Here is a 12,389-nt window from a genome sequence, read left to right as displayed (position 1 = left end):
GTATTTTTACTTGCTATATTTGGCAACCCTAACAGGTGCCCAAGCCATGTTATGCTCTCTGCATCCTTTCCTTAGCTGAAGCCACATGGATGCTGTGTACACGTGGGTAAAGAGTCTGTCCCTCCCTCTTCTGGTGCCCCCCACCTTTTTTTTTACTGAGCCCAAGTTGTGTTGCTCATGACTCATGTATCTCAGGACCACTCATGAAAATGGCTTCAATGTTTTTCTGTAGCCATATGTCTTTAGGGCTTGGACAAAAACATAAGATATCAGACTGACTGGAATAAGCTTTGGTTAAATTCCTTTACAACTTTCCCCCAAGGACTTGCCCTGAAGACTTCATTGCTGGTTACATCCTCCCAGGCAAATTAATTTATGCTAAGAGAGCTAAACGCCCTATTAGTTCATTAGGCACATACAGTTATACTTTAGCTGAAATTCACTATATATCTATAATACAAGTTAGATGGCGACTAAGAGAACTACCTACCTCTAAAGTACATGAAAATGACTTAGAGAAGCTCCATGCAAAAAATGGCTTTAAGGCCTCAGCTTTTAAGAGATATGTATGATTTTTACAATGTGCAGTAAATTCCAAGCAAAAGGAACAGTATGAATGATGATAAGAAACCAGGAAAGTTCAGGGTATGATTGTTTTGGTGTGTTGCAGCATTTGATATAATGTGAACTGAAACCACAAGGGAACTTGGAGGCTGAGCCAAGGGAAGTTCTCAACGACCTTGGTCAGGAGCTTGTACTTTTTTCTCCAGGAAATGGGAAGCGCCTGTAAGAGTTGGTTAGGGAAGAGAATAATCAAGAAATTCATATGATCTTGTAATATAGACCAGGTTTAAGCATGATAAATTACAGTGAGAAAGATTAGATCGTCACTTAAATAAAATAGATAAGTGACAATGAAGGCCCCAGGTAGAGAAAGCCAAGAATGAAAATGAAAATATATTTGAAAAGGAGACTTTGGTGCTGAGCATTGGCAATCTGTTATAGTCACCAGAGGTGCTTTTAAAAGTCATAGTGCCTGGGTCGTCCCCAGGTTAATTAAATCTGAATCTTTGTAGATGGGATCCATGAATCAGTATTTTTAAAGCACCACTAATGATTTCTACACTCAGCCAATAGTGAGCACCCTTTAGCTGAAATCAGTCACCTTTAGGGCTTGTTGGATGCTACTACTAGAGTTTCAGCAGATCCTGAATTAGCTCTGAGAATTTGCAGTTCTAGTAAGTTTCCAGGTGATGTCAATGCTGATGGTCCAAGGACTACAATTTGAGAACTGCTGCTGTAGAATGATCATGATTTGACGATTAATTAGATATTACCATTTAGATGTTTTGGCTGAGTGGGGGAAACTTAATCATAAATGACCAAGACACTAAGTCTGAGTTAATGGTAGGATAGAGATGTCATTGAAAGAGTTACAGACATAGAAGAAAATAGCAGATGCTTGGCTTAAATGAGAATATTAAGAGAATGGATTCTGGGGAAAAAAAGTCTATTTTATTAAAAATATGTGCCTATGGAAATAGGAAAGTGAGCCAGTCTAAGTGGTAGAGAAGCTTTGGAGAAATAGAAGAACCACAACATCATAAAAACCAAAAAAGAAGAAAGTGATCAAGGCTAGCTCTACTGAGAATATCACAAAAATGCAACCTTGAAAATACTTCCAGACCAGCGCACACTGAGACCAAAGGTCCAAGAGATCTTCCTTTGCTACTCTTTACTATCCTTAGCAAAGAGAGGTCACATTCTGAATGATGACCTGCAGGGAGCTCCAGCTCTGCAGTGCAAAAAGTAGAGGGGTCTATGTTCATCTTATTACACTTACTGAGGAATTAATGAGGACTGCCAAAAGGAGGAGAGATATTCAGCTTTGAGGGTTGAAACAAAAATGATTTTAAAATCTAATCTTGAATTCACAGGAAAGTAATTCCATGTCTTTCGAATAAGGGCACAAGGTCAATGCTCAAGAACTTAACCCACTAGCAATTGTTAAGAATGTATAATGAACCTGGTGCTGTTCTAAGCATCTTACCACCTTCCTAATCAGAGTGTGGATCATGGACCAGCACCATCAGTGTCACTTGGGAACTTGCTTTAAATGCAGACTCTTACCCCACTCCAGACCTACTAAAGAAGAATCTGCATTTTTAACAAGATTCTTAAGTGATCATTAGAGTATGAGAAGCACTGCTTAAGGTATTATGAACTAATTTAAAATACTCAATACAGTGAGGTAAGGACTATTATGAGGGAAGTGTTACAAAAAGGTAAAAAAGAACTGTACCTAAAGTCATAGAGTTAACAGGAGTAGACCTGAGAAGTAAACCCAGACAATCTGGATCCACAAACCCTGACCTAAATGATGTTACCTATGCTGACCCTCAAGAAATTCATAACATGACCCTCAGCACTCATCAGCATCACTCTTTAACCTCTACCCACAGTGTCTTTCCTTCAGTGCTTCTAGGGGACCACATCCTCTCTATCATATTCTCTCTTGTCTCTACCATTAACCCACCCTTGTGTGTTAACTCCCTCTTACCCTTCAGATCTCTGCTCACAGTCACTTCCTCAAGAAAGCCGTTTCTATACCCCAAAACTTGGTATTCTATTCTCATAGCATCATGTATTTTTCATGCATGATAATTTGTAATTATGAAATTTATTTGTGTGATTGTGTGTGTGTGTGTGTGTGTGTGTGTTTTCTTTAACAAGACTCAAGCTCCCAGAGGGCAAGGACCACATCTGTTTTATCTCTCACTGAATCCCTAGTGGCCAACACATTGCCTGAGACTTAACAGACAGAACAGTTACCTAAATGAATGCGTATGTGAATGATTTTTGAATCTTACCCACACGATGTCTGTCTTACCTACATTAGTATGGCCTTCACTGACAATCAGAACTGAACATCCTCACTCTCTATGTCATTAAAAGACCTGGTGAGTAAGAGAACAGAGCTCAAATTTAAAGGGAAGAGTAAATTTTGAGGCTAAACCTTTAATATCCAATCAAACGTCCATCTGTTATGAATACCTGATCTTCTTCCAGAACCTCCTGAAGCTATGAGAACCCTTTACACACCTTTTTGGCTTTGTAGAACCCCGAGCCTACACTCTGTCTTCAGTCTGTGTTTTGTTTTGTTTTGAGATAGGGTTTCCTTCTGTCACCCAGTCTGCACGGTGATGTAATCTTGGCTCACTGCAACCTCAGCCTGCCAGGCTCAAGGCATCCTCCTACCTCTGCCTCTCAAGTAGCTGTGACCACAGGTATGTACCACCACACCTGGCTAATTTCTGTATTTTTTAGTAGAGACGGGGTTTCGCCATGTTGCCCAGACTGGTCTTGAACTGCTGGGCTCAAATGATCCTCCCAAAGTGTAAGGATTGCAGGTGTGAGCCATCGTGCCTGACCTGCCTTCAGTCTTTGAAACAACAAAATTAGAAGATCCCAGGTGAGGCCTCTCCATGTTGGGAGGGGAGCTCTAGAAGAGAAACTGACTGTTTCAACACAAATGCTGTAACTAAACACAATCCATTCATTTTTGAATGCTGCTCATCAGGCACCTTTCAGAGGCCCTGAATTCATTTGAATGACAGAAAGTGAGCCTTGATTTCAGTGAGAGACTCTTCCATAATAATCCTGCCTGAAAAAAGCATAGATTACAATGCCACTTTAAAAGTACACTCTTCTGTAATTTTGTGTTTCATTTTCCTCCAAATACTTTTACTCCCATGTATGGTTCCTATATCTTGTGTTCTCATATAATATTAACATAATTGGAGTAACTAGGGTTTAGTGCTGATACTATTGTGAAATCACTGCAAAGAGGCTTGAGAAAAATGCTGCTGATTCTTTTTCTTAAGAGACGGTTAGATTTAATTTCAACAGTTTTTGAGAATATTGAACGACAGTAATCAGCTTAATGCTTAACCAGGTGACAGGCTCAACTGTAGATGATAGAGATGAGGGTTTTTCAAGGTAGAACAGCCTCTTGATAATTCTCCAGATATCTCTTGGTGTTTCCATCACATACCTAAATGACACATTGAGAGGCTCAATTACCATATTTTCTTATGGTGTATTCAGTCTTAACAACAAATGAATCTTCAAAATCACATCATGAATTAGGAGTGCTGAGGTCAACCCTGAGTTTTAGATCTGAGCCTCTCTAACCCAAAGGTGCATATTAATCACCTCGGGAGCTCGTTGAAATGCAGATTCTAATCAGTAGGTCTGTAAATCCTGGGAAGTTTTAATTTGAAAGAAGCTCCCAGGTGGTGCTCATGCTACTGGTCTATACAAAACACTTTGAGGAGCAACGTCTTAGAAAACAAAATGAAATTAATTTTGTGGCTTACAATGCAATTTGGCATGCTTTTAAGTTAGAACCATTGCCTAAATATTTCTGCCTGCCAGGGCTGTTATAAATGCACCTTTGTCCACCAGCACGCTGGCAGAAACGCTCCAGAGAAATGAGTCATTCCATGATTCCACCCTGGGAAGGGGACTTGAGTGATTCGTTTAAGTTAGGGAAGAAACAGATCCGCTGGCCAATCAAAAGCTGTCCTAGGCAAATTCAGGAGGTTGGAATTTTCAGATTTCTTTTTAAAAAATATTTATATTGAGAATATGTCTGGATGTATCTGAAACAGGTCTGGGGAAAAGCTGGTCAACTGTAAAACAGAATTAAAAGCACTGTGGTCAAAGTCAAGGTGTAATAGCTAATGGGTTAAAATGCAAAGTATTCTCCACACACAATATATTTTGAAAAATGCAACATAAAGATTGCTTCAGTTATAAAACATAATTATTTAAAGTAGAAAAGATTAAGACAATTAAAACGGTTAGAGTGAATTATCGTGGTGTAAGGACAGGGAAAGAGGTATGTTTTTTTGGCGGGGTGGGGATGATCTTGGATTCCTTATACACTTCCAACATGATGTGTACATCTCTTTGACTTCTACTCTCCACCCTCCGCCCCAAGTCCTTGGTGGTCCTGACCACTAAAGGAAACCATCATCAGATCAGCCAAAGGTAAGAAAATGGGAAAGAGAATGGAGAGAACTCTTTTCTATCCCTTTTTGTTTCTTTTTAACCCTCTTTTAATCCTTGACTTAGGAAAATAAAAAGAAGTTTAAAAAAGTACTTATCAAAATTTTAAAACCAGATTTAAAGTAGATCTTTGCTGAAACCAAGAAGCAGAAGGTAGGCCCCAATGCCAAGCAAGTCTTTAGCCCACTTTGGGTGCTCAAAAAAGTTTGATAAAAGAACTCTTCCCGATATGGTAGCCAGGAAAAGTATGTATAATTCAGTTGACCTTTAAAAGCAACTCTGGTGACTATAACACATTACCAATGCTCAGCACCAAAGTCTCCTTTTCAAATATATTTTCATTTTCATTCTTGGCTGTCTCTATCTGGGGCCTTCATTGTCATTATCTATTTTATTTAAGTGACAATCTAATCTTTCTCACTGTAATTTATCATGCTTGGGTGCGATGACAAAAGTCTTTCAGGAGCATCATTTAAATGGAATCAAGCACATGTACTTTACTCTAGAAGAAAAATATACTAGAATATACCCACCCCCAAATCTACTATAATGATAATTATCTACTATGTGGTAGAATGGTTACCTAAGAATCATAGAACTTGATTGGCTGACAAGAATTCTGACAATCCCTGGCCTGCCTCTATCATTTTACAGAGAAAGAGCTGACACCTAAATTGGTGATGAGACTTGCGTAATGTCACACAATTGATCCTTAAAGACCTGAGGTTAGAACCCAGAGTTCTAACTAGTACAGAAACCTGGGTCACACAGAACCCAGGTCTCCTGAATATTTCTCAATTAGAGCGTATTGTGCTATCCCATCAATTCTTTCTTTCTCTCTTTCTCTCTTTCCCTCCCTCCTTCCCTCCCTTTCTCTCTCTCTTTCTCTATTTCTTCTCCCTTTCTTCCTTTCTTTCTTTCTCTCTCTCTCTTTCTTTCTTTCTTTCTTTCTTTCTTCTTTCTTCTTTCTTTCTTCTTTCTTTCTTTCTTGCTAGTTGAAGCCAGGAATACTCAAGCTTGTTTGACACACAAGTCACTGGCTCAGACTTTAGGCCAGGGTACAGGAATCTACTTTTAATTGATCCTGGAGCCTCTCCTTAGTTTGTTCTGACTTGGGTGAAATCATGTGCCAATGAAGAGTTTGCTAAACTCTCTACAGTAAGGAGTTAGTAAGAGTTTGCCTAAACTAGAAGCTTCACTCTGGGTCACCTTCCTATGAGCCAGTCACTCTGAGCAAGTAAGGAAAATAGTGTGAAAGATTAGTAGTGGTATTTTACCATGGATTTCAGATGATAGGAATTAAATCCCTACTTCTTTCTTAGTATAAAGGGCTGTTGTTACAGAGAAAGATGCAGAATGTCATGGGATCTAATATAGTAGTGTGGTTAAGAATATGAGCTTCACTAACTAGACAGACCTAGATTTAAATAAAAGCTCCAGCAAGTACTAGCTTGGGGACTTTAAGGAAGTGACTTAACCTCCTGGTTTTCACTTTTCTTTTTTATAAAACGGGAACAGAAATAATCCTCCTAACTTAAAAACTTGTAAAAATTAAATAGCATGTATGTATAAAACACCTAGCACCATGTAGGATACGAACTGAACATTCAGTAAGGTAGTGATGTTTTTCTCAATCAGAAAGGCAAGCTTAAATCAGAATATCAGAGAAGATCCTGACATGTATATCTTACACGGTTTTAGAATTAGAGAAAGAAGTCCATAGCATACCTTTGCTTCAAAATTTCCCCAAGGAATGCTGGTCCTCACTTTTCAAGTTGGCTTAAATTACTGTTCCATTGAGACTGGAACTAAATAATTAATGGCAATATCTTCCAAACCTGGAGCATGCACCCAAAATGTACCCAAAGAAACACTGTCTTCTGTTAAGAAGCAGGAAGGTCTATCTTTGCTCCTTTTTCAAATGTGGTACATCGAAGTACATTCTGATTTCATTTTAGCATCTGCTCAGAGGTGTGGTTATTAATGGAATATAATGGGAAAGTCAGGATTCAGGGAAATCAGATTCGCTTTATTCCTCTATCACTGTTTGCTAGGATGTTGGGATCTAGACTTGGAATCAAACCCATATCAAAGGAACCACACTCATCTGCTTAATCTTTACCTATGTCTTTTACTGCAGCTAAAATGAAAAACTGGGGACACATGAGAATTGTTGCTTTCCTGGAACTAGCCAGGTGAAAAGGTGAGGTTATGATGGCCCACCTAAAAAGCAGGGAAATATTACCTGTAAACACCCGAGCTCCTTGAATGATAATGAAAACATTTCTTAGAGTCCAGAACTGCCCTTGCTTAAAGATTCTGAATGCCTATCTCACTTTAATCAAGAGGTGGACTTCAACAACATGTTAAGTATTTCACTTAAAAATTCAGTCAGCCCATTTCTGTTACTTTATATAAGAGTATAATATGTATATTTTCACAGGTGAAAAAAATAGCCCCCAAATATTCAGGTCAAAAGCACTTTAAAGATAGCTGGAGAATACAAAGAATACCTTTACAATAAAAGAAAGCCATAAAAGTTAAAAAAGTGAAGATAATTTTGTGATATAACAATATAAATGTGCAAATTTATCAATAAATTAATCAATGACTGTTGTGAATATTATCCACATGGAACTGGATTAGGTTGGGGTGGGGAAAGTGAACAGTACAGAAAGGATATATGATATGATTCTTGTGCCTAGTGAGGGATATAAAAGAAAGATTGTAATGAAGGGAATAATTGTAGAGGTCATGCCATATAGATGTAGGGATTTCAGATTTTGGCATCTTTTCTGCACAGCTTTTGAAATTGTGTATATGTTCCATTTCTTCTGTGGTATTCTAAGTCAATGGCTGCTTTTTTCATACCAGCTTTATCTAAGCCTCTGTTTGGAATTCCATAGAAGGCACCTTTCTGTGTTCCTGCTTGTCTGGATCACCTTGTCAACATAATCATGTTTATCAGAAGTTCTAAACCTTTCTGTGTCCAGGACTCCTTGATGTCTTAATAATATTTGAAAGATGACCTTCTGTTGTTACAACGAAGGTTTCTGACCACTTCTGTCAGTCAACCAGTGTTTACACATCTTCAGCCTGTCCCTAAACACGGACCTACTTTTTTCATGTCAAGTAATTGCCAATTCATACTCATGCAGCCACCCCTATTTATTCTGCAATTTCCTGATTTTCTGCCTACCAATAGCATTCTCCAGTACTAAAATTTTTCATATTGGTCAGAGTTGGGAAAAGAGGTGTCCCAGCAGAACAGGAGAAAGCAAAATGAATTTGAGGGCTAAAAAATACACATATAAAATTGTTCCTTAAATCTTGCATACGAGGAGTTTTCATACATTAGTATGTATCAGCATCATAGAAGCACACTTTGTGAGCCCCTGAAAAATAGGAACCAAAATAATTTCCAAATAACATGTAATTAAAACAAAAGTCCATCTCATCTTGCTGTCTGCCAGAGAGTTCTGATCCTGGGAGCCCCTAGAGACCCTTTGACAAGATTCTAGGTATCCATGGTACTCTTAAGATTATGTTTTATATATTATATTTTATATTATGTGAGATTGTGTCTGAACACTTGAGAGGGCCCATTGCTCTCAGAAGATCTCAAAAGCCCAATTTACCCAAACATAGTTTAAAGATCCCCAGTGATGCCATGCAGAGTCAAGCCAACACATTTGAGGAAACATTGATAGATATTAGAATATTGCAGAATAAGAACTTTAGCTAATGTGTAATGCTTCTGTTCTTTTTATGCTATTATGATATTAACATTTGTAATCAATTATTCCTTTCTTTTGTGATTACCCTCTGACTACCACTAAGATGTATATCAACCACCAAATTGCATAAAGTTTTCATGCAGCACCTGTTATAGGCCTAGCATGCTGCTGAATCAATGGTGAACTCAAAGATTGCACAGTTCCTGCTTGCAGATTACTCTAGTGAGGACACTGACATCTACTAGATTTTTTTTTTTTTTTTTGAGACAGGGTCTCACTCTGTCACCCAGACTGCTACTGTTAAGCCTCATAAGAATGAGAACTTTGCTTTTCTTGCCCCAAACTGTCTCACATGCTTAGAAGAGTATTTAATAAATCATAAGTGTACAACCAATGATTATTAAATGAGTAAGTTGAATACCTCAGGGATTTTATACTGTAAATAGCATAATGATATTGCCAGATAAACAAAATATCCTCAGTGACTGATTGAACAAAAATTTTACACCTGGGGAATACTGCTGAATAAAAGCACTAGAGGACCCAACCAATAATGCAAAGTTGACTCCGTAGGAAAACAAACTGATGTTTAAATTTGACGAAGTTTCAAATCTTTCTTCACTCCAGGTGTTTGGTATAGGAAAAAACTCAATTAAAAGAGTATGGGTTAGGAAAATTACCTCTCCACCACATCCTTTTCCTTAGCAAGCAATAATGTTGATGGCAAAGGATTCGAGAAATGAAAAGCATGCTGCCTAACCACACATATCCATCATGCTCCCATCAATAAGTTTGAAGCAGGCAAGCCCTAATCCAGATTTAAAGCTGATAAATCATCTGTTTCATTTCACCAAGCATCAAGGGACTGCTCAGCTTTGTAAAGCTGAAACCCTTGTCAGCGTTTGGATTCATTTAAACGAGGGCATCATGTTAAAAAAAATAAAAAGGCAGGTTATAAGGTTTCCTGAGGAATCTCTAGTTTCGAAGTGCATTAAATCCTCCTTCAATTTAGGAAAAAGAGATTTTTCTCTCAAAACTTCTGAAAAAGTCATTTTTATTATGTACAGATGCTGACTGTATCAAATAAGTAGGAATATTAGTGATTTCCTATATTAGGCCACTCATTTATTGAAACTGGGGTCTTCTATTCCACTGTCTCCACAGATACACACACATATCCTCACACACATTAAAAAAAATTTTATTCTTCTTGGGAAACACCTGTCTTGGGAGTTCTTGGCTGTGCAGCTTCTGGGCATGCACAGGGTCAAGCACACAAATGGTGCAGTGACTCTTTTGGAAGTCACATTTGTCCCTGAAACTTCAGTCACCTGGAGACTGCATGCCTCATTGCCTGCAGCAGCTCAATCTTGACAGTGTAGAAGGAGTTTAGAAATCTCATTTGAATAATAAAATTTAAATTGAGAGTCTAAACAGCACAACGTATTTCATGCTGAAATGACCATTCTTTGTAAATTTTGCTGACTGTGATTTTTTTTCTTTCCTTTTGTTATTGGGCTGTTGTAATAATCTTGCTTTCATCTGGAATTTTTTATGGGAAAGGAAGATTGCTGGATTCAGTTAACTAGTACATCAGTTAGGTGCACATTCCTATTTTTATACATAGAAAATTCCTGCTTCTTTTGTTATGCAAACACACATACACATCATTCCTGGAATCCCTACTACATTCATAACTCAATGCTTTCAGACACACACTCACACGGCACCAAAATACAAACTCCCCACGTTAACAATCAAGCCAGGCTGAAGATGTAAATAGGTGGATATGACACGAGGTGGATGTGTAATCAGTAATAAGAAATACATTGAGCCCCATAATGAAAAGAAATCCCACAAATTGTTCAGGATTCCCCCTCCCCCTTCCATTCACTGATTTATTAACCCTGAACAAAGATGTAATTGCAGGGTCTCAGAAACAACTTTTTTTTTTAATTTAAATTTTTTTTAATTTTTTTATTTTTGGCACTCGTTTTGTTTGGCTTTGAATTTCTTAGTATCTAGTCATACCATTCATTGCCTGTTTTCTTCACTCAGTTGCCCATCGTTTCCCCCCAGAAATGAAAGAAGCATTAGCTTCTGAGTCTTAAGGATGAGACCTCTGCATTTTCTTTGCTTGTTTAGGGCAAGAAATGAAGTGCTGCCTCTTTAATTGGCAGAAGCATGCAGAAGGAGCATACCTTTAATTTAGTGTTGGGATACCTCACTTGCACCCTGGCTGTTGTCTTATTGGAGACGGCAGCCTGCCTGAGATCCTCTAGCACTGAAATAATATCATCCAGCACGCATTTCTTATCCTGATTTCTCAACACACACAGATGGGAAAAAGTATAATTATAGCCCTTGTGGTTCACCTTCATTTCCAGCACGGCTCGATGGGTCTGCAGGATCCCCTCAGCCTGGAGCAAAATATTGTCCCCGGGTGGGGAGAGGAGGATCACCCTGCCATACCTCCCAGGGGTGTGTAAGTCCGAATAGAGCTGGCTTTTGGACTGGTCCAGGGGGAAAAGGCTGCTGGCCAGGCTGCGCTCGATCTTGGCCAGGCTGTGGCTGGGAGCGACCAGGCGCTCCAGGTCGCCCTCGGGCTGGAAGCGGTTGAGCGCGCTGAGGCCGAAGGTGATGGTCAGGACTGCGGGCACGGTGAGGAAAAAGACCGGGTGCCGGCTCACGCACAAGCCCAGCCTGTGGCAGAACGACTGGAGCCCTCTGCGAAGCACCTGCCGCAGCATCCTCCACCAGATCCAGCTCGCAGGCGCTCCCGGCCGTCTTAAAAAGCACATGTGACATGTGTAAGCGCCGGGCTACCCTGATCTCCCCTATCCCACCCCCTGGGGCCAGTCCCCCCGCCCCACCGCCGCCGCCTCCTCACCCACTCCGCGCTCACCCCACAACCACTCCGCCTGGTCTTTCCCCGGCCCCACCTCCATGCGCTTCTACTACTCTTTCAAACACTGCAGCAAGTTGCAGCAAGGCGGGCAAATATCGACAGCGCGCGTGGGGGCGGGCGGCTGGCGCTGCGGGGGCGCCGCGGGGCCCACCCCCTCCCCGGCCTCCCCGCGCCCTCGCCGCCTCCCGCGCTGGCTCTCACCGCATGAGCAGCGTTCCCTTGGTCTAGCCCTTCATCTCGATGCTGCAGTCCCCTGGCCTCCCTCGCTGGAGGTGGTTCCGTGCGGAGCGTCCCACAGATGTGGATTTCCTCTCTGTCCTGGTGGGGTTCGGTGCCTAACTGGAACCATGTGCCTCGGTGTTGTAAGAAGCAGACATGTGCCCCATAAGGGAGGGGGGCTCGGCGGGGGGAGAGGAGGGAGAAAGGGCGGGAGGACGTTGGGGGTGTTTGTGGGGGGGGCAGATAAGCTTTTTCCTTTTTTTAAAGATGCTGTCAGTTATTTTTAGAGTTTTGTGTTCCCTCTTCCCTCCCAGCTGGAGTGAATGGGAGAGGAGATGGTGAAGGTGCTGCTGGCCCATTGGAACAGAGGCAATTAGAGCCCGAGAAGGAGTGGGGCGTGGAGCGAGAGCGTTCCAGGGCTCCAGGAGGCAGCCTTCTCGCCCCTCCAGTTT

General features: G+C 40.6%; 1 protein-coding gene across 2 annotated transcripts in view; it reads right to left on the bottom strand.

The window, feature by feature from the left end:
• PTCHD4 (patched domain containing 4) overlaps positions 1-11,611 on the bottom strand; it is a 182,046-nt gene extending 170,435 nt beyond the window's left edge. The window contains exon 1 of one of the 2 annotated variants that reach the window (XM_012441639.2): positions 11,012-11,611. In XM_012441639.2, coding sequence (XP_012297062.1) covers positions 11,012-11,611 — 600 coding nt within the window. The remainder of the gene's footprint in view (positions 1-11,011) is intronic. The other variant, XM_012441640.2, reaches the window with a different exon arrangement.
• Between the last annotated feature and the right edge of the window lie 778 nt (positions 11,612-12,389).

The sequence above is a fragment of the Aotus nancymaae genome, unplaced genomic scaffold, assembly GCF_030222135.1.
Source record: "Aotus nancymaae isolate 86718 unplaced genomic scaffold, 86718_ANA_hifiasm-v0.15.2.pri h1tg000040l, whole genome shotgun sequence".
In the NCBI taxonomy this organism is placed as follows: Eukaryota; Metazoa; Chordata; class Mammalia; order Primates; family Aotidae; genus Aotus; species Aotus nancymaae.
The sequence above is the reverse complement of the archived record's forward strand: the minus strand, read 5'-3'. Positions and strand labels throughout refer to the sequence as shown.